This window comes from Pleurodeles waltl, chromosome 1_2 (genome assembly GCF_031143425.1).
Source record: "Pleurodeles waltl isolate 20211129_DDA chromosome 1_2, aPleWal1.hap1.20221129, whole genome shotgun sequence".
In the NCBI taxonomy this organism is placed as follows: Eukaryota; Metazoa; Chordata; class Amphibia; order Caudata; family Salamandridae; genus Pleurodeles; species Pleurodeles waltl.
Window position 1 is genome coordinate 276,047,315 of NC_090437.1, and position 21,713 is coordinate 276,069,027.

The 21,713-nt window shown below is 46.1% G+C and overlaps 1 protein-coding gene across 4 annotated transcripts in view; it reads right to left on the minus strand.

Moving 5' to 3' along the window:
* The window catches only part of UNC5C (unc-5 netrin receptor C), a 394,404-nt gene that overhangs the window by 365,510 nt on the left and 7,181 nt on the right, over positions 1 to 21,713 (minus strand). Inside the window, exon 1 of one of the 4 annotated variants that reach the window (XM_069238185.1) lies at positions 19,529 to 20,016. The exons of 2 other annotated variants lie outside the window; for them this stretch is intronic. In XM_069238185.1, coding sequence (XP_069094286.1) covers positions 19,529 to 19,631 — 103 coding nt within the window. In that variant the 5' untranslated portion in view covers positions 19,632 to 20,016. Of the gene's footprint in view, positions 1 to 19,528; positions 20,017 to 21,713 lie in introns of those variants that run through there. One more of the 4 variants, XM_069238203.1, reaches the window with a different exon arrangement.

A 21,713-nucleotide genomic window follows, 5' to 3' on the forward strand; every position in this document is an offset into this window, starting at 1 on the left:
GATGCTTGCTTGGTCTGTACATATATACACACACTGCACTTCATTATTCTTTCGTTTTATATATATATATATATATATATATATGTATATATACTATAATGGATGTGTTCGGTAAATTCCTTGTGACATTTTTTTTTTTTGGAGATATACTATAGTCTAAGCCTTATTTCCCATACTTTTTCACTTGTTGTGTCAAGGATTTCCAAGGAGCTGGAGACAAGTCCTCTGCTTACAAGAGTGATTACCGGTGTCAATGTCAGACACCAAAACTTGCTTATTTAAAAGGAGGCCAGAGATGAGCAACATGACACATGGCTTTGGGTTTGGAGTAGGGGCTGCGAGTTCAAGTTCTTGCTCCCTCACCCTCTTATAACAGTGTACTCTGAGGTATGAAGATTGCATACCACTGTGCTTTGTCGACAATGTTACTGAATTATAAGCAGTTATTTGGTCGTTGCCTAATCGGAATGATTATTGTTAATCGTTAATTAAAAATAAGACCCACCTACCAGTATTGAAGCCAAGCATTCATATACTAGTCATGATAATGTCTCATATCAGTATGTGGTTTTATGCACCTAGTTTTTCTGGTTTTCCTGATGGATTGCTATTGTGATGAAGGAACTTTGGTTGTGTCGTTGATTACGCTCTAGAGGAGTCCTGGGTTCTAACCTCAGCTGCTGATCTGACCACGTAGGGTCTGAATATGAGTCTGGTACAGTGATTCTTCTATGGAAAATACTCCCTTACCTGATTTCGAGTTAACTGGGAGTGAACTCTCACATGGTGTTTCCGCTTGTGTTTCTGCACACATATTCCTCCTGCTGAAAGACATGCAAGGAAGGGTCTTGTAATTCTGTGCCTCCTGCACTGGATAAATTGTGTGAACCTGTTCAATTCACTTCGTTCAGTACTTAATTTGAGCCGGAGGTTACTGGTGGGGCCCACCGCACTCATTTTTGTGGACCTCATTATACGCTCACCCGGAGCAGTAGAGAGTAAAAACAGAAAAGGGGAAAGACGGAGGAAGAGAAAGATGTAATGACAGTAAGACTGCAGAGATGAAAAAATCCTGCAAGAGGGAGATAATGGTTAAGAGAGTATCTAATGGTCGATGAAGAGGTATGAGGTATAATCAAGACTACCCCATCTTGGTTCTCGGCATCCCCACAACTGGGGAGCTCCACCATGGGCCCCTGAGCAAAAGTTTGGGCCCCACACTTATTACTTTACAAATGAATCACTACCGTCCCTGAGCCCTAGTTCGGTCATCTTCCCCATGCTGGGAGCAATTTGAAAGAGGACAACGGGATAAGTTAAATAAATTGTAGTGTGGTGCGTCATATAAACATAATATAATTTTTTTACAAGATTTGAAATGATTTACACCATAAAATATTCTGTGATCAAACGTAGTTAGCACAACTGTTTGCAATGGCAGGTGCCTTTCACTCCCACCATAAACACATACTTCACTGGTATTGTCCACAGGCGGGGCTGAGATCGATGTCCACAAAGCCCTGACCTTGTCTGCTCGAATTCCAAGAGAAAACATGGAATGCATTAAAGTTCAGGAAACGTGTGGGTAGGGGCAGGAGAAGCACTGAGGTAGCAGATCACAGAGACTGTTACACCGAATTACATATCCCCGTGAGGGGTGTGGAGGGGGATGTGCAACTTTGGGGCGCACGGCCCGGTGGAAGGAAAGAGAAAGAGAGCGAGGCAGTTGGTTGAGGAAGGGAAAGGGGGAAATTGAGAGAGAGAGGGAGAAAGAGAGCGTAAGAGAAGGCGGGATGGAAAAAGAGAGAGGTGCGCAGAAAGGGTCTCAGCGAGTGGAAAAGAGAATAATATTGGAGAAAAAGCAAGAAAAGGAGGAATGAATGGAGAGAGGAAAGAGAGAGGGATTGGAAAGTGACAGAGATAAAGAGACCATGAAGAAAAGGAGAACAGAGTTAGAGAGAGCAGAATAGAAAAAGAAGGAGAAAGCCAGGAAGGGATGGAGAAATTGAGGGACAGAAAAATAGATAAGAAAAAAAACAGAAGAAATAGAAAAGACAGAGGGAAAGAGAGCAATACAGATAAAAAAATAAAGTGACAAAGAGAGCACAAAAGAGACAACAAGGAGACAAGGTGAGAAAGAAAAAAGTGGAGAAAGGGATAGTGGAAGAGAGTGATAACATGCGTGAAAGAATGTAACTGAGAAAGGAGTCGGGCAGAGACAGCGAGAGAGACTGAGCGAAGTTTAGAGTCAGTGAAAAGCAGAGAGGGATGGGGCAGGGAGGGAGACATCCGATTGAGAGTACGGAGCTCTGAGAGAGAGAAAGAGAGAGAAACGAAATGAGGTAGGGAGGCAGAAAGAGACTGAATGTGAGAGAATAAACTGTAAGTAAAAACTAAGTTTCAGTAACATATGGCAATAAATAGGGAGAATATGAGAGAGCAGGAAAATGTGCTGGTAAAAAGTTTTATATATCTGCACAACAGATTCACATAATACTCTACTGTTTAGCCTGGCACATGCCCCGCCAAACCACAGCTTTGGCTTTTCACTGTTTACACTGGATTTAAGTCTGAATTTCCTACAATCAATCCTGTTGATTCTAACCAAAACCCAGCTGTGGGTTTACATTTCTGCACCCAACCCTTTCCCCACCCCTGGTGAGCTTTAGTAGCTCTGCAGTAGGACAGGCCAGTGTAGCAGCAAACATGAAAACTGGAAAACAGCAAACATAAAAACTGGAAAAGTGCAAACATGAAAACTGGAAAACAGCAAACATAAAAACTGGAAAAGTGCAAACATGAAAACTGGAAAAGAGCAAGCATAAAAACTGGAAAAGAGCAAACATGAAAGCTGGAAAAGAGAACGAGGAATAACGAAGATTCGGAGTATAGGGAGAGACAGAAGGTACAACACTTGAAGGAACGGGAAGATGAAAGGTCAAAAGGCATTGCAACAGTGAGTGAGTATTATTGGGTTGGGAAGTAGAAGAAACAAGAAGGTAGAGGGATCAGTCACAAAAGTGAACTAATGAGGGAGACAACAAAAGAGTTTGGGAAGAAAGGGAGATCGAATAGTATGAAGAGAGACAGAGATCACTGAAGAGTGAGACTGTATGTGCAGTTAGGGTTGAACATACAGAAGAAGAAAGAAAGATGACAGCAAAAGGAAAGGTCAGTGAGAAAGAGTGATGGCAAAGGAGATAGAAGGCATCAGATGCTTGACAACTAATGCAAGATATGCCCTGGATATAATATAACAGATTATGGGCTAGATTTACAAGGCCCTTGAGCCTCCTTGTGCCACACTAGTACACTTTTTGTTGACGCTAATGTGACGTTAAGGAGGCCATTTCCCCATGCCATATTTACAAAGTGGTGCAATGCTAGCATTGTAGCACTTTGTTACCCCTTGCGCCACATTATATCTGCGCCAGGTATGATGTATGCAACGGGGCGTTCCCAAACAGGGAGGCTGCAAAAAATGGTGCAGTGAAATATACAAGATTTTTTCCATCATTTTTAACGCATGCTCAAGGCAGGCGTTAAAGTAATGTTGCATAGTAACGTAAGGGCCTCGCTAGAGCTTTGCTGCACTATCTCCATAATTTATGGCTCTAATCCAGCAAAGCACCACAGTAGCATCATAACTTATGACACTATTGTGGAAACGAGCACCATGGTGCACTGCAAATACTGCGCAACCATGGTGTTGTTAGGTGGGGCAGGGGTGGTGCAAGAAAAGTGGTGCATCAGGAACGATGCGCCACTTTCTTGTAGATCTGGCCCTATGTAAGTAAATAATACATAAATGAAAAGGCAATGTATGAAATATAGTTATATGCTGAAGGGCAATTTCACTTGGTGGCATATACTGTCAAAAACCATGAATTCCCAGAAGTAAAGCCTATGCTTGAGGTATTTTCAAAACAGATACTGCATTGTTCTTTTTGCTTTAATCCAGTTTAAGGTTGCATTGAGTCAAATTTAGTAAACCTGGTCAGCGGTTCCATTTCCGGAAGAGGTTCCATGCTTGCTTTCAGGTCTGTTTTTATTTTAGAATAGGGTAACATTTTTTGACAGACTTTCAGGCTGGCTGCTGCAAACAATTTTACGTCAACTTGCGTTTTGCTTGCATGGGATGGGTTGTGGACCAACCAGGGAAGCTCTGTCTGGACCGTGAACTAGCACTCAGAACTCCCCGCCCCAAACTGCCATAATTCATGCCTGCTTTCCCAAACAGTTTGTTTCTTTAGAACCCCACTTGAACATTTGGTATGGCCCTCAGCAAATTCCTTGATCTCCCTGTGCCTTAACCTGCGTATTGGCGCAAAAACTAGAAATTCTTAGAAACTAACTCCAGCTCTGTGCAATAGATGTTGACTAGGCCACAGCTTCCTCTCAAGCCAAAGGGTTTCTTGAAAGATTTTATCGGCAAAACCCATGACTAATAAAGTTATTCGTGCCACAAACTGAATTTCGGTTTTCCAAAATGGCTGATTTTCTTCATGCTGATCACAAAAACTTGGAATTTGGAGCAATATTGCACAAGCTAAATATTCCATCCTGCAGGTTTATCGAATGGAGCAAAGCAGGAGAAAATATGAGGCATTCACAATAGGATCTTAGTAGGGAACCAAACACCAGATGTCCTTCTCACATTGAAGGTAGTGATGAGAAGAACCACTCACCTAGAATTCCCACCTTAGTTGTTGCCAAGCACTGACACAATCACGGACTGAGGGAAAGAAGGAAATACGTGCAATAGTTAAGAGAAGACTTAAAGTGTAATGGATATTACCTTCAGGGAATCCATCCTTTTTGACTGCAGGTGCTCTACCCTTTGAGCTATTTTGTCATTTTGATTTGGTGGAAGACAATGTCTTTCCCTTGACTCTATTTTAGGTCTCACTGATCAGACAAGTTTTAGCTGTCTTGTTGTGAAATAAGTTTTTTGTGCTATACCTAGACCTTACAGTGTTCTCAGAGGCCCCAGAGCTCCCCACTACTTCTACTGGTTGGCTTTGTTGCCACTGTCATTTGCTTGCATATTCATTTTTCTGTGTTTATCTCTCCCCAGCAGCCTATCCCCTTCACCATCCTTTTCACTGCCTGTCCTGAATCCTTCCACTGTTCATTTTTAGGGAACTACTTTTTTTCATTATGCACTCCAGGAGAGTCCGTGTTTTCTAGCTCTTGCCCTTGTGTGTTTCAGCTTAGCCACATACACACCCCGCTTATTTTGCTGCTCTTTCTTTTTTTGTGTCATGTTCCGTCTCTCCTGTGTTCCCCCCCCCCCACCAAATGGTTCCAGCCCTGCACTCAGTGTGGCTCTTTCCCTCGAGTGCTGAGAGTCCCTTCCTTCCACTACCCAGCTTTATTTTTAATATATCCCCACTGTCTCCCAGTTGCTTCCTCCATCCACGCCCTCACTGGTCAGGTCACCCACCCCTCATGGGCATTTTAATTTTTTTTAAGTTACATTTTTTTGGAGGGCTTGGAAGCTCTCACTTACTCCTACGTCATCCACAACAAGAAGGGTACTTAGTCACACTTAAAATTTAATTTCACCTAGATTGGTTGATAAAAAAAGAATGTAGTCCTCACATCATTCTGTTTGAGGGCACATGTGTGGTGATGCATGTAAATGCATACATCATACCACATGCATGTGTCTACAGAATGGCGTGACTGGCAACAGCGCCAGTGTTAGCACACCATTTTTCGATTTTTGTTTTGGTGATGCTGCACCACATTGGCATAGTGAATAGGTCTACAAAGCGAGACCTATTGGCTTTGCCAAAGCTTGTTTTTAGAATATCCTCAGTAAGGCATTGATTTGCTTGAGTAATGCTTTCTTGGTTCACATTTTCTGAAGCAATAACGCCAGAGAGGTCAGAAAGACTATTGAAACTATGTTACTCATATAATTTTACTGCAAAGCTGTCCTTGTTTGAGCAAGTGGGTGAATATTAGAAATATAAAATATATGAAACTCACTCACACTCTGTAATTCCAAATGCATCCTCCAGAGGCAGCAGAGCGCCGCGTGCGCAGGAAACTGGGCTCCTGAGAATAGTATTGACTACTTTTTCACAAATCTAGAAAATGACGGCAGGGCTGCCCTTTCCTCTTGACTGGCAAACAGCACGTTGCGCACAAATAAAAGCGGAACACCGCTCCTTTGCACGCCGAGATAATTAAGTCTTTCTTCGTGGAGAAGTGTGTAGGAACTTAATTAAAAAGCCAATCCCCTGAAGGTCTATGTATTCCCACGTCATATTTCACGTTTTCCACACCAAGCGTTTTCTAGCCGCTGCTGCGGCTGATAAAAAATATGACAGAGGGAGAATATCTGCACATATGGCTCTTTTATGCTCCTCTCTAAGTTATCGTTTTAAATTAATTAGGTTTTTGATCGAGCTGCACTTGCAACGGGTTCAATTTTTTTTTTTCAAACGGCTCACGTAAAATTCTCTTGACGTAATTTTGTTCAAACATCATCCGTTTTGCCTTAAGTAGAGCAAGTTTGAAAACTATGCAGCGGACAAGGGTGTTGTACCTTAGAAGGCCAGAAGCACATATATGGGAATCTGATTTCAAAGAGGGACAGTGTAGAAGTGCCACAAATGAAAGAATGGTCACTAGAATACAAATATTGTAAGCATGCTTCCTTTTCTTGGCTTTAATGGGGATTTCAGTGAGTCAATGTTTCAAAGTAATGGGTAATTTAAGAGACTAGCTCCAATTCCTACAACATTAGATACCTCCGAGTTATTTGGAGGCAGCTTCCATTTCATGATAAGATTTTTTTACGGGGAAACTAGGAAAAAACAGCCTATTTCAAAGTGATTTAATGGTTACTGTCCATGTTAGGGACAATCTGGGCAGTTACTTCAGAAAGAATTCAGAGAAGCTACCAATTTTTATACTTTAATAATTTGAGGCAATAGATTTTATTTGATTGATCTTTGAGATAAGGACTTTAATTTCTGAAAAATGCCAGTCAACTACAGCATTTCTGTGATGTTTATTGAAAACTTGGACCATTTCAGTGAATTTTGGACAATTACTTCAAAATTATGTTCAAAGATATAGCGGGGGTAGAGGTGTAGCCAAGTCAGTGACCTCTACAGAAACTGATAACATTTCTAGGACACCTTTTGAGTTGCTTCACCCCTGAGGGACCAGTGGTTGCATATATGTTTTCAAGTTATTTGGCTACAATTCGAGCAATTTCGCGGGATATTGCATTCAGGCTCCCGTTTCAGGTAGATTTCATTTCAACCAGATGGATATTCGAAGCATCTACTACAGAAATACAGGAGTAACGTTAAAGATTGTGGATAGCTCCGGAATCAAAGCTCCTAACGCCCTTTGAGAGGAAAGAATAGACCAGGGGATGATGAGCAGTGCGGCTGTGGATCTCCTTCCAGGCAGCGACCCACAGGAGGAAGGCCTCTTAAAGGCACATGTGAACAATGTTCTTCAGTCAACACTTGTTCTTTTGGAATAAGACATCGTCTTTGTGCGCTACAATGCTCCCGTACCACCCTGAATACCATCAGACAGAAGCCTCTTTCTGTCTCTTTGATACACGGATAAAAGGATGAGTGACAAGAGGAATTTAGTCTGTGTAAAATAGAGGATCTCTAGTTCTAAGAGGCACCAGATGAGTGAGATGACATTACATCAGGAATAATCTGCAGAGGCATCGAATAACAGTGCCTTTTAAGTCTTTGCAGAATGACAAGATATTGATGATGATTTCCTCCCCGCCTGGAGAGGGTTTCCTTTTGGCAGGACTGGCTCCTGCGAACGATAAGTCGAAATCCAAGGACATGTCCAGGGCAGACCACACACCAAGATGCCCAGGCCTACAGCAGATGCTACAACATTGAAAGTGAGCTTTACAGGCTGAATACAACACACTTCCTTTCTCGAGTACAGACGTAAACAATTTGCAAATTAGTGATGGGTACCAGCCCTTTTCTTTGGCTGGCTTGTCATTAACACCTTAAACATGGTAGATGGGATACGTCCAGCATCACAAACAGAATAACAGGTGCTAGAATCCAAACATAAGTTTAGATCTGTCATGAAAGGATTAACCTGCTATTGTCCCATGACTGCTGAGGATTCTCTTCCCTACTGTGATTCCTTCGCTACAAGATGACATGTAATGTACACCAGTCTGGCCCATCAATACCTTGTATGCTAAATTGCCTTTTCTGATCAGTCCCTAGCTACATTACATGATCTTTGAACTTCCTGCCATTAGCCTTAGCAGACATCCAAAAAATATACTTTATTTCTTCTTATGTCAACCAACACCAGGAGTACCATTGCAACGGCCCCGTGCAGCTTTTGCAAAAAGAATGAAACATGGTCTCTGAGTGTAATGGGTGAATGGAGCTCATACCAACCAGTAGGGCAAAAGGAGATTTTTTTCTGTTAGTTATTGTTTTGGCACAATTGATTGAAAGGTATCATGGCCCCAGAGGTGTAACACACGCCCCTGGAGTGCAAGGGGGGCCCCAAACTATTCAAGGGCCCTTAAAGCCATTGAGCCCTAGGACAATGGACCAGGGGCTTGCCAACGCATGTGGGTACCCAAGACAGGTGCAGGCCAGATCAGAACGGTTCTGGGCGGCGGCCCAACGGTTGGTGCCACAATTCAAACTTTCACAGGCATCCCATGGGGCAAGCCCATTGGCTGGCGGGGTGTGGTAGTGGCACCTGGGGCGGTTGGCAGGGGAAGCCAGGCAGGTTTAAAAAGGAACTCCATGTTCCATACAGCTTCACCTGCTTTTTTGCCTGGCTGCCTCTGACGACCGCCAATGCGCATGCATCCTGGGCCCACCCTCAGGAGGATTATTCATTTTTGCTCACCCACCCATCCCCTATAGATAGCCCTGCTCCGCGAGCGTTCTGAGAGGGAAGGACTCATGTTTGGGCACAAAGCAGGTGGACAACCGTGGCATCAGGAATAGAAGTGCAGGTGAATTCAAGATGGAATCAGAAGCCTTTGGGTTAAAATGGGGCTGGGGGTACTGTGAGGTGTAGAGAAGGGCTTGGGATGCACGCTACCCCAAATGTCCATAGCCTCCCACAGTACCTATTACATGGTCCTGGAGATGGGGAAGGGATGGAGACTGCCCCAGGGGACCAAGATATGGCCCGGTTGCCTAGGACCATCGTGTGCAGTGGGATCCCTTCTTAGGGTTGGTTCTGGCATGGTTTTGTTTTGAGGACCAGTTCTCAAGCTGGCCCATGCCCCCTCTATTTTGAAAGGACAGGTGAGTTCCACCTTATGAAGTTTAACTTGCTTTGGGGGGAACATGGCCCCCAGTCAATAGTTGATGCCAGAGGTGCCTGGGGCTGGCCAAACATGACTGCTTTAAGAACTGCTGTTAGGTGAAACCATATATTAGGTACCCCATAAATAATTTGAGATATATATTGTAAATATGGATACAAGAATACTGTAAAATCGTTATAATGTTCTTTAATGTTGTGGTTATGAAGTTGTAATAAATACGGCCTGAGAATGGTTATATTTGTTAACACATTAAAGTCTGCAAGCTTGTTTTTGCCTCCTGGAGAGGGGGTGGAGAAAGCCCAACCTTGCAGGGGAGGGGAGGTAGGATTGGAAGCCTGGGTAAAGAATTTGGTTATTCAGGATAGGTCTCGGGACATTCTCCCACCTGGGAATATCTGTGAGCTATGGGAAACTCAGGAGACCCTCCTCACATTCTTCTGGCGTCCCCATCAGTTTCGCAACTGCAGGGCCCACCTGTGTAGATTGACGCAGGGGTGGTTCTTATCTTGCATTCACATTTACAACATCTGAAAATGTGTAATTCAGACATTCCCACACCATAAAACATTTTTGGACAGTTCAATCAATGAAATTAGAGACAATATCTGTTTCTTTGCAGACAGTAGCTTGCTTTTGTATTGAACTGTATGCAACAAGATGACAGTTCTGCGGACGTCAGAGCCCGCCACCCCCCCAAAAAAAAGAAAGATAGAGAAAGCTTACGACCTTAACAGGCACAACATCTCCTCACGCACTGCCGTCTTCACACCTAAATCACTACTATTGCGTAGAGCGAATTAACCTGTTTGCCTAATGTGCGTCTTTGGAAAAAATAAACAGCACAAAGTAGGCAGACCTTTAAAGAACAGTAGCTTTGTACTTTTGCAAACACAGCTGTGCCTTGCAGTCCCCGTATCTCGAGCCATATTTGCATAATTGTTTTTTGTGCCTTCACTAAATCTTTTTTTCCCTTCACATTAAAGCGTCCAATCATTTTCCCGGCATTTTGCGGCAAAGTAATCATAATAATGATTTGCCATAGACACAGCATCCGGTGCCCCTAGCACCGTGTCAGGCAGTGGAGATGAACGAGGGACTTGTTTTATCATTACCCAATTACACGTGGGCACCGTTTTATCTGCGCGAGAGGCATGAAAGGCTCAGCTTATCCTGGCGGATTTTTCCAAGCGCGGCTCGCGCACACCCTACAGATGGCGCCTTACACAGCGGAGATTTCATTGAGGCCTGGTAGATTAAATCACGCAGCCCGAAGTCCCTGTGGCCCATATTTATACTTTTTGACGCTAAACTGCGCTAACGCAGTTTAGCGTCAAAAAGTTTTGCGCCGTCTAACGCCATTCTGAAGCGCCATGCGGGCGCCGTATTTATGGAATGGCGTTAGACGGCGCAATCAGACCGGCGCTGCCTGGTTTGCGTGGGAAAAAACCACGTAGACCAGACAGCGCCGGCGTAGGGGGAAAATGGCGCATGGGCGTCTTAAAATGGGGCAAGTCAGGTTACATCGAAAAAATCGTCTTAACCCGACTTGCGCCATTTTTTAACGACGCCCATCCCCCATCAACATGACTCCTATCATTGTAAAGATAGGAGTCATGCCCCCTTGCCCAATGGCCATGCCCAGGGGACTTCTGTCCCCTGGGCATGGTCATTGGGCATAGTGGCATGTAGGGGGGCACAAATCAGGCCCCCCTATGCCACAAAATATTATTAAAAAAAAATAAAAAAATACTTACCTGAACTTACCTGAATGTCCCTGGGGTGGGTCCCTCCAGCCTTGGGTGTCCTCCTGGGGTGGGCAAGGGTGGCAGGGGGGGTCCCTGGGGGCAGGGGAGGGCACTCTGGGCTCATTTTGAGCCCACTTGTCCCTTAACGCCATGCCTGACCCAGGCGTTAAAAAGCGGCGCAAATGCGCCGCTTTTAGCCACGCCAACTCCCGGGCGTCTCTTTTGCCCGGGAGTATAAATACCACGTAAAGGCCTGGGAGTCATTTTTTAGACGGGAACGCCTCCCTTGCATATCATTAACGCAAGGAAGGGGTTCACGGTAAAAAATGACGCACATTCCGGGAACTTTGGCGCTATTCGCCTCTAACGCCATAGTATAAATATGGCGTTAGTTGGCGTTAGTTTTGCGTCTAAATTGCGTCAAAAAACACGACGCAATTTCGGCGCAAACGGAGTATAAATATGGCCCTGTGTTTGGAAAAAAATGCGCAATTCTCCTAGTCTGTTTAGACAGCAAACAACAAGTGTGCATTTTAGAAATCATAGACTAAGGCGGAATATTTAACAGTTTAAGGTGAAAGGGAATAAAATAATGCATGAGCGGAAGCCGACACTGCTAATGGAATTGCATAATTGGAATGTGTATGGGAATGCAGGCCACGGGCTTCAAAGTACCAGCTTATAATTTCCAGGAGAGGACAACGTTTCAGAATCAAGTTAGGCAACGTGGTGCCCCCTTAAAAAATGTAGTGACCAAAGAGAACATGAGATCTCCATCACTCGTGGTGTAGTTGTTCAACTGGTAGCAAGAACCTCCATCGTGTCACATACATGCAAATACGTTGTGGGCCACGTCTCAGTCTGAGGGAAAAACAGTTAAACCATGTTTTTTTTTATAGGGAATATATTGATTTGAGTATTTTTGACTATGCATATCAAAACTAAAAAGACAATATGAACATAAAAAGAATTTACATTGCCATCGATCAGAAACTCATAAGCAAAACGTCTAGCCCCCCAAAAATCTGCAGAACTACAACTTAAAGACCCATCTAATCAAAACTTGAGCTCAGGAACGTCTAAAGCGCCCAAGCTCCCAAGTCCTTGACAATGGCCCTGGGAGACTCTAAAACCCCAGGCACCCTGTACAAAAATTCTGCAGGACATCCATGAGCATTCACAGGGAAACAGAGACATGTGCTGCGTGACCCTGACACACAATATGCTTACTCACACTATTGTCCCACGCCTTTTCTAAAATTATACAAGTTATGCACCTTTGCTACTGGTAAGTGGTAATACTCATGAAAACATAACGAGTGATAGTGCTGCAACAGATTCCTTGCCCAAGCTCAGCATCCGAATAAACCATGACTAAGCCAGAAATCCCACTACCCCTTCATTACCACAAAAATTCATGAAGGCTATGCCTATATGCCTCTTCAAACAACTAATCATAGTGCTGGGATAGGGGGTGGGGAAAAGTGTTGTATGTGAGCCAAATGGTCATGAAAATGCAGTTGTGTGGGGGGCTGGGCTGTCAGAGAGTAATATAATGTAATGTGGTACTGTAGAGGTTGTGTAGTGCCTTGTAGGTGTGAGTATCTTGAACTGGCAGCATTTCTGAAGGGGAAGTCAGTGAAATTGTCAAAGAGGTCACCAGTTCCTGGGCCCCAAATCTCATACCCTCAGACTCCAACGACAAGCAGTGCATGCAGATGTCACTTCTGATCTCCCATGATCTGACTCAGAAATAGTTCTCCTCGGCTGGGCGTCCAGCGGTGACACGCAAACAACGAGAACATGCTTGCATAATGTCAGGCCTGATGTTTGCTCCCAGATTAGGGGAATGCCCTTAACACTTGCGTCGAGGTGGAACATCCCTTATTAGTGAGGACACACTTAGATGGCAGGGTCTGCTGGGGCTCATGTTACAGTACATTGACATATCTACAAAGGTGAAAGGATGAGGTTGTGAGCAATGCTCATTAAGACCCTTTTCTGTTTATAACCCTAAAATATGAGACAGGTAAGACCATGCTGCACATGAGTATTTTAGTAACAGCTATATAGAAATGTAGCACATGGAACCAAGCAGATTTAGGAAAGATTATTGGCGCAGCCCAAAATGTACAACTGGGTCACAACAGCGTCACAAAATGTACAAAAGGGTCATTAAGACCCTTTTCTGTTTATAACCCTAAAATATGAGACATGTAAGACCATGCTGCACATGAGTATTTCAGTAACAGCTATATAGAAATGTAGCACATGGAACCAAGCAGATTTAGGAAAGATTATTAGCACAGCCAAAAAATGTACAACAGGGTCACAGAGATTGGTGTAGAAATTCCTTCAATTACTGAAATATGACACTTATTAACTTTGGGCCGACATATTCATGGGTCGTGGCCTACAGATTTTTTTTTACATCCATGCCGAGACAATATGTTTCAGGATGACGAGGGGCAGCGGGGCCTGACAAAAGGCGCTACCCTTCCTGGACGAGCCACAAGATCCCCACGGAAGCTACTTTGGATTTCCCTACCACATGAGAAGTCCCAGTACTGACATCATCATCCCGACCATGCAGTCTTGAAGCCAGACAATCTCTTCGGAAAAATCTCTGCAATGATTTTAGGATAATTCCGGGGAGTGTGCCCAGTCCACAGAAAGTGTAGCCTGGCATGACTAATTCATGTTCTTGCCGCTGTGCATGTCCCAGACACAATCATAAAACAACACCAGTGGGACATACTTATCATAAAATTATTATACTCCATAAAAATATGCAACTATTAAATCTGTTTAATCGGAATGCTGATCCCCTTAGTTTCGCAGAGGACAATGTGATGAAACAGACACCACTCGTTTTTTTAATTCTCAAAGATATCAGTGAAAATGTGACTTGACGTAATATAGCGGCCTTCTATGGTAAGTTTCAACTAATTCATAAATTATGTACTTACAAAAGGGAAGTTGTCATGCTACATTAAAATAGCTTTGCTCTGGAGAAGAAGAATTAATACAATTTCCCTTTTAAAGGCAAGAATTCCCAGGATGTATGTACGAAAGATCCACATCAACACATGTTTAAAGAAATAGCCACCGCAAGGTAATCTGACCCATGCCTATCAGGTATATTCCCTTTCTACAAGAGAGCGGTAGCTCTAATAACCACTAGAGGGCCGATTGAGTGCAGACCGCCCCAACAGGAATCAATTAGGACTTGTAGTTCAACTACTCAATAATGTTTGCATTCTCACAAACATGGTGTCGCTCAGCAATTCCAATGTATATGAGTTCATAAAATCTGGAATATCAACATGTTCAGGGAGAGAGGATACCTGTGTTTTTAAATACTCCGTAGGAACTTAAGGAAAATTGCTGAAGCACGACAATTTCGCTTCAAATGCCCATAAACATTCAATTTACACATTTTACCTCACATTTCTATGGTTCTTTACTAGTTTACACACGCTCTCAGCGCGTGCTCTGTATTTTTGGGCAGTCACCAGTAGCTGTAATATCTAGTTTATTTTCTGAGGTACTGAAAAATAAGTTTGTTAGCAAATTACTCAACTAAATATTGGAAGATTAGGATGCTGGGGCCGGATCACAACTGCACACAGCACGTTCCTGATCGCCAAGGACAACTTTTGAAGGATTAATTTATGTAGGGGTGAAAAAAGGAGGCATTAAAACAGGAGTTTCTATGGTCCACCATCCACCCCTCCCCTCCAGAGGCAAGGAATGCGGGGACATGCAGTACCTCATCAAGAAAGAATGCTCTAGCATGATAAGGAACAGAGATAAAGACCAGACAGCTAACAAAGCATCAATTGCCTCGCCCCCCAAGCCCCCAACCCCCCCCCCCCCCTCACCCTCACACACACACGCGCGCACTGCGAGTTATGTGATGGTCATGTGGGTACAGAAAGACATTACTAAGCTACCACCTTCAGTAGAATTGCCAGCAAAGTGGGTGGCAGATACCCTCTGGAAGCATCCAATAGGGCCGCATTGCCAGAGAGACGGGCAACTAAATGTAACTTTACAACGGGACTCCACACATCCTTGCAGAGGCCTTCGCTGTTGGGTTGCATCTAAACGGCGAGGGGCATTTGGGGGCTTGTTTGGTGGATTAAAAAACATTTAATACATGTTTTTGGGATACCTATCACTTTGGGTATGGCTTTTCTCTTTTTGCTATACAGTTTTTAACTGACATGAAAAAAGAAGACATGAAAAAGTGGTATTATCTAATAAAAGATATAGCTGGCGGAGTAGGCGGGATTTAGAAACTGATTAAGATACTAGTACTCAAAGGACACCGTGCACAAAGCATTGCCTTTCGCTGTGGGGCTGGAAAGGAGGTCTGGCCCTGTTTCTGTACTGCAGACGGCGTAGCCAAGAAACCTAACATCCCGGCTTCCCCTTAAACACACAATGAATTCAGGCTACGTCTGCTTTACACAACCACCTCCCCGTCGCTCACATATGGATTCCCATACATGATAAAGAAATGAAAGTATCAGTTTAGAGCACAATACAAACTAAATTGTTTCCGATCTTATTTATGGCAAAAATACCCGTGACGCACTTATATTTCCCAGCGGAAAAGTGAAATAAAAATAATTAACATATTATATCATGAAGAGGTGGGGGCGTTCTAAGGCTAGGTAAACTCACAGAGATGTGTTTATGAGGGGAGAGGGAGTTAGACAGCCAGGGCTCTTCAGGTAAACGCTTAGTAATACTGAAAAAATAACCATTTAAGTACCTGAAGTGCAGCCATGACTAAAAGCCCCTTTACTCAGTGACACCAGGATCAACAGTCATGCGCATGTGGGTGTAGCGCTCTTAGTAGTAAGGGAGCCATGGGTTCGGGTGCAAGCAAAGAATATTGCCCCTTTGGCTGTTGTTAGGGTAATAAACACAGCAGCTATCAGGGTCCAAGATGCCCGTCAGGGTCTCCACGCACCTCACAGATGCGACGAGGCACTGCCCTGGGCCGGGAAGGCGGGTTGCGTTTAAGGATGCAGCGCCCCGGAAGCAGGGGGTTATATCTGCGCTCGATAGGCAGCTCAGCGCAGGGATGCAAGCGCGTCCCCACCCGGTGGCGTAAGGAAACTTAATACCCCCACCCCCAACCCACCTCCTGAAAGTACATGGAAGGCCCGCCGTCCGAGCTCACTCAGGAGCTCGCAGGTCAGGGTACTGTGCTGGCTGAAGGGCACCCCTGGAGCTCGACAGCCCGCACCGCTGGGGCTGCGGGGTCTTTGTTACGCCACTGTCCCCATCAAGAACCGAGAATTGATGAGTGTGGGACACAACATAGCAGCAAAACAATTACGGGGACAAGTGGTATAAAATGAAAGGTCTGTGCATCTCGTGCAAGGAGCGCGATTTATCCTCATCATCATCACCGAGGACGGCAAAGCAATGGACGGGTATGGCTAGGCTAACAGCTGCATGCTAGTGGGACGCAGGGGCATAACACAAGACACTGCAGCCACTGCGGAGCAAGGGGGCGGGCGGGGGGGGGGGGGGGGCAACCCCCTATATATAGATAGGGAAGGCTCAGGGTCCTGATTACATTCTGCAGGGGGCGGGGGGAGCCATCATTCTGCGTTATGCCCTGGTTGAAAGGGGTGGGGATGTAGTGGCATCAGATGTGCTGTCATCCAAAGCGCTTTGAGTCGGCTTGCTCTGCCTACACCAGAACGCGTAGTTGTTGCTAGGTCGGTTAAATCGTACACCACATGCCAGACACACAACCAGACGAACATACACAATGCATCGATGGAAATCGCAGACCAATACCAAAACAAGCGCCTGGGTAAAGAAGCGCTACGGTAGCATACTGATAGCAAAAGGCGCTGTTCAAATGTTGATGCTTTAACAAGGAATAAGGCTGGGTTTGCGCATGCGCCCACACACATCCCATCTCAGCACCTGACCCTGCAATTCGTATGAAACATGAGGTCTGAAAAGCTCGTGCTACATTACACATGATTCTGTAAAGCGCCACGCTACTCCCGAGAGCTGGCTGTGCGCTGCAGCAGATGCCGGAAAACGGAGCAGCGGGTGGCCGTGGAGCACGTATCTCTGGATCCTTCATTTCACTAAGTGCGTGATCCTGGGCAATGCACTTTGCGAAGTGTTCCTACGCACCCCTTTCTTCCCATAGTGAACCATGCAACGCGGACTTCTCTGACAAGCGAAACAGGTATTGAGGCTATCTTCCGAGATATGCTCCCCAGTCTGTGTCAGATCACAGCCTGTCCCCACCCTTACACCAACACAAAAATCAAGAGTTTCTCCAGTAGGGGGCGCCAGTGAGCGCGATGAAGCATCCCTAGTGCACCGGGGCGCGCAGTGAAAAGTGAACAGGCATCGTGGATACGAATCCTGCATTAGGGTTTCTTTATAGGGTCGAACACGGTATGCGCAAAATAGTAAAGCAAAACGAGACTGCAAACCAATCCCACGCGTATCACAGGCCGCGCCTGTTCTCATCTTCATTGCCTGTAATATTCGCGTTATCTCCTTCCTTGTCACATTTATTGATTCCACCCCTCCTCGCTTGCCTGTCTCTGTCTTATCTGTTTATCCAGACAGAATAATCTACTCTTAAATCAGCAGAGTATCACATTCCGGGGCAGTCTTTACCGGAGCAGCTCCTGTGTGTGCGTAATTATCGAATTAAGCGCCTCCTCTGTCATTACAGGCACAGTCACTCACCCGGTGCAAGAGGCTGAGCAGAGAACGCTGCAGCTCGAGGAGCCCGGTTGAAACACCCCACCTCCCAGCCCCTCAAACACAGCCACCCGCACTCCCCCCGGCACCACAGCGTGGATCCAGGGGAGATCTTGCCAGAACTCCTCCGGAAAAGCCCCCTTTTAAATTCCGCCCAGGATAACGGTACTCCTAGTTTCTTGCACAGATTAAATATCCGGGAACTGCAGTCGCTCCATGTGCCGCTAAAACATATGGAAGCCTGACAGATGCACAGAAAACGCGTGGAGCGAGGGGGTTCATTGAAAGGAAGAAGCAAAGATAGATCAGTGCGCTTGCCGCACATATCACTGTACAGTGTGAGGCTCTTGGGTTCACAGGAGCTTGGATAACTCTTTATGTTAATTAGGCGCTATAAAAATGGGGTGATAATGATGAAACAAATCCGCCTGGGTCAGCCAAGATGGACGAAATGCGTATCTTTGAATTAAATGGCAGCTTCTGACCATAACCAAGGTCTCTAAGGGCTGTGGTGCGACCTCTACATAAATAAAACACATTTTATGAACCACCGAGCAGCAGAACTTCTGGCGGATGAATGGGTCAATGAACCGAGGAGACTCCTGGGTGAAGTTCACCGCTGTAGCAGATCGTGCCAGCCTTGGGAACGGCGCCTCTAAAAAGAATGTACATTCGAGCCGCCAGAAATGTCAGGGAAACCCCCGGCAGAGCCGCCGCCCTGGCACCATGGAGTGTCATCGGAGGGCAGCGCTACCCAGTCCCTAGTCGGAATCCTTGATGTGCAGTGTGACATCGCCGGCTGGCTGAGCTGCTGGCTCCCGTGATAACAACATTTGATTTAAGCACTGTACTCCTAGTCTGTCTCCAGGCGCTATAAACCGTTGGCTAGCTGCGTAGGGTGCGTCTCTTCTGGGTGCTGCTGGTCTTCACGCACGTTAGAAGAGGGCAGTGTTAACTTAGAGACAAGAGAACACAAGTGCACTTATAACAGCGAAATAAACTGGCTTTCGGTGCACGAGAAAACGTGCCACAAAACTGCTTAGAGAACACTATGTACTGAGCTAAACTGTGTTTTGCTTTACGGGTTTGATCACACACCCAAACGGCAGTTTATTTTGCATAGTACACTAATTTAGGACTCGCTTTTACACGTTATGCACTTGTGTTTCCTTGTCACTAACCTAACACTGTCATCTACAAGGTAGCACTAGGAAGGTAAGTCAAGGATATACAGAGCCTAGAGGCAGAATACGAGTAAACACTTCTATCCTGAAGAAATGATTTTTGGGTTTCAATGAATAAGCTATAAAAAGTCCGTATACCACATACTGCTTGCAAGTTTGCGCTCAAGTATACAGGTGACTAGCGCTACAACATACAGTGCGTGCATACAGCAAAAATAACATTATCCCCGTGAGTGCCTGCGCGCTGTCCTGGCATTTGTCTTTTTTTAACCAGTTTTCACTGCGGAGAGACACCAAGTAAAAAAAATCTCGCTTTAGAACTTCTCAAACAATCTCCTTTGCACACACTTGGTAGGACCATCATTTACATCCAAACTCCTAGTAAGCGCCAATGCATATTTTAGTTTCGCAACAGATCCACCGGCTTGCAGACAGGCACACGCCGGAGCAGGGCAGTGTGCTCGTCTCTGAGACAGGCGACACCATGTGGCAGTACTGTGGGCAAGGGACTCCCTTACCTTGGGCCGCCGCGATGCTGCCGGCGCACAGGAGGGCCAGGGTGGGCAGGAGGCCGGTCTGCAGGAGGTGCCCCAGCCGCAGGCTTCCCGGCTCCTTTCCCATGTCCAGCCGTAGAACCGCGATCCCTGGGCGAAACCCCCCACAGCCCGGAGCTCGACAAGCAGAGAAACACCTCCGCCGACTTCCTCCCAGTGCGCGGGCGCTCAGTGTGTCCCACAAGTGCACTGGGTGCCAAGGTGCCAGCGCACGCCCCGCGCTTCACAACCCCGGGTTGCGCCTGTGAAGGCGAGCAGGCAGACATATGCCTCAGCCCTTGCGCGCCTGCTGTCGCTGCTGCCTCGCTGTGCACAGTCCCACAGGCAGAGAGGGCCCCTCCTCAGATCAGCGTGCACAGTCCGTCCATTCAGGGGAGGTGCCGGAGGCTCAGTGCGCCCTCAGTGCGAGGGGCGGGCGCATCCTGCTGGCTGTGAGCGCTGTGGCACTGTGCAGCCTGCCAGCCTCTGCCGCCTCTCCCGGGCGCTGCAGGACAGCGAGGAGCCCAGGCACATCCTTCGCACAATGGAGCACTGCTTGCCCGGCCGGCCGGGGGGAAAACCAGGCCTGGCTATCTGGACAGGGCCTCACCGGTGTGAGTAGGGGGCGCGCGTCATGCGGGTATGGTCATACCATGTGCACAACTACACAGGAGTGACACTCTAAGCGCTCTGACAGACGAGCAGTAGTGAAGAGACAGCAGGCAACGCTTGCTGTGCAGAACAACAACGACGCGTAACTACACATATATTGGCAGGGGTGTAGCTCCAATTGGTGCAGCAGGTTTAGTGGCACCGGGCCCAGAGGCGTGAGTGGCCCACCGAATCCAGATGAATCCTGTATTTTGCAATTCAAAGAGCAGCCGGGCGCACGTTTTCTTGCTTGCACGAGGGCCCGTGACACAACGGCCACGCCACTGACAACAGATGGCACTAATGGCTAACTTGATGGCACTCAACTGTAATGGCTTCGGAAATTATTTTCACTGTTTATGCCTCAAAGTAGAGAATGAAATGCAACCTGCCCACATCTCCGATCGCTACATTTCTCCCCCTCTCACTTCGCCCAGTGTTTCCCAGTCCGAGGCTTCTATGGCCCCGGACAAGCGTGAAAGGTGACGCAGGTCTGATTCAGTGTTTTCGGGCACTAGTGGGCACACATTGATTTCTGTGTGGAAGGCGCCTCGCTCACAAGCAGAGGTAGATGGCTAAGCGATGAAATGAAAGAACCAGCAAAGGAGCGGATACCTCCGTGGTGGTGTTCGACTTTCTCTTATTTTCCTTTTTTTCTGAAATGACTTGTATTATCTATGCAGTTCTTGGCATCCTTGGGCCTATCCCAACAACCCCACTTGCTTCCTGTCTCCTTCACCAGGAAACCTTTGCTCATTTCTCTTCTCGTTTCCACTTCTACAGTTCTGTGTCTTCCCCTGGCACCTCTTGTTCTTACATTTTAGCCGGCAGTATTCCTTAGCCAAGAGAGTTCTGAGAGGTGTGAGATGTGGTGGTCACATTTGCCCAGTTAAGGCTGGTGACTCAGTCCAAGGCTTGGCCTGGCCTCGTGTTGGTGAATTCCCTGGGGTTTTCAGTCGGGGAGCGATACTGAAACAGTTCTTTTCATTTTTTTTGATCCATAAAAGCCTGTTAGGCCTCCTAAGCAAAGGGAGGTTCGCATGAATTAGTTTAACCTGTGGCAAGAGGGTTGGCTGTGTTTTGGGGCAAACAGGCGAGCTCAGGGGTCAGAGGGGAAGAGGCGGAGCTGGTGACACACACTGCAGGACATGGAGGTCTGAAAAGAAGGGAAACAAGGGGTAAGAGAGGGGTTAGGACTAAAAGTAGGTCCCCTATTGACCGATGATGGAGGACTATCTTGAAATGCACGTGTAAATGGATGATTATAGTTTTTTCTATAGTGCTTCGTTCGTACCTCACAACTTCAGTTTTTATGCACTGTAAGTAACATATGTTGGCCTCCGAGCTGAGACCGATACAGAGTCTGCGAAGACATGCCAAATAGAAGGCTTACTGAGGAGTAAATGATACCGCCAGCAGGATCTATTGAAGGCCCCCATGAGTCTTCTATATCTCACCGAGATTCATTTACCCAAGCCTGAATAGGTGTTTCCTGAACTGTTTGGGGGGCTTCTGAAGG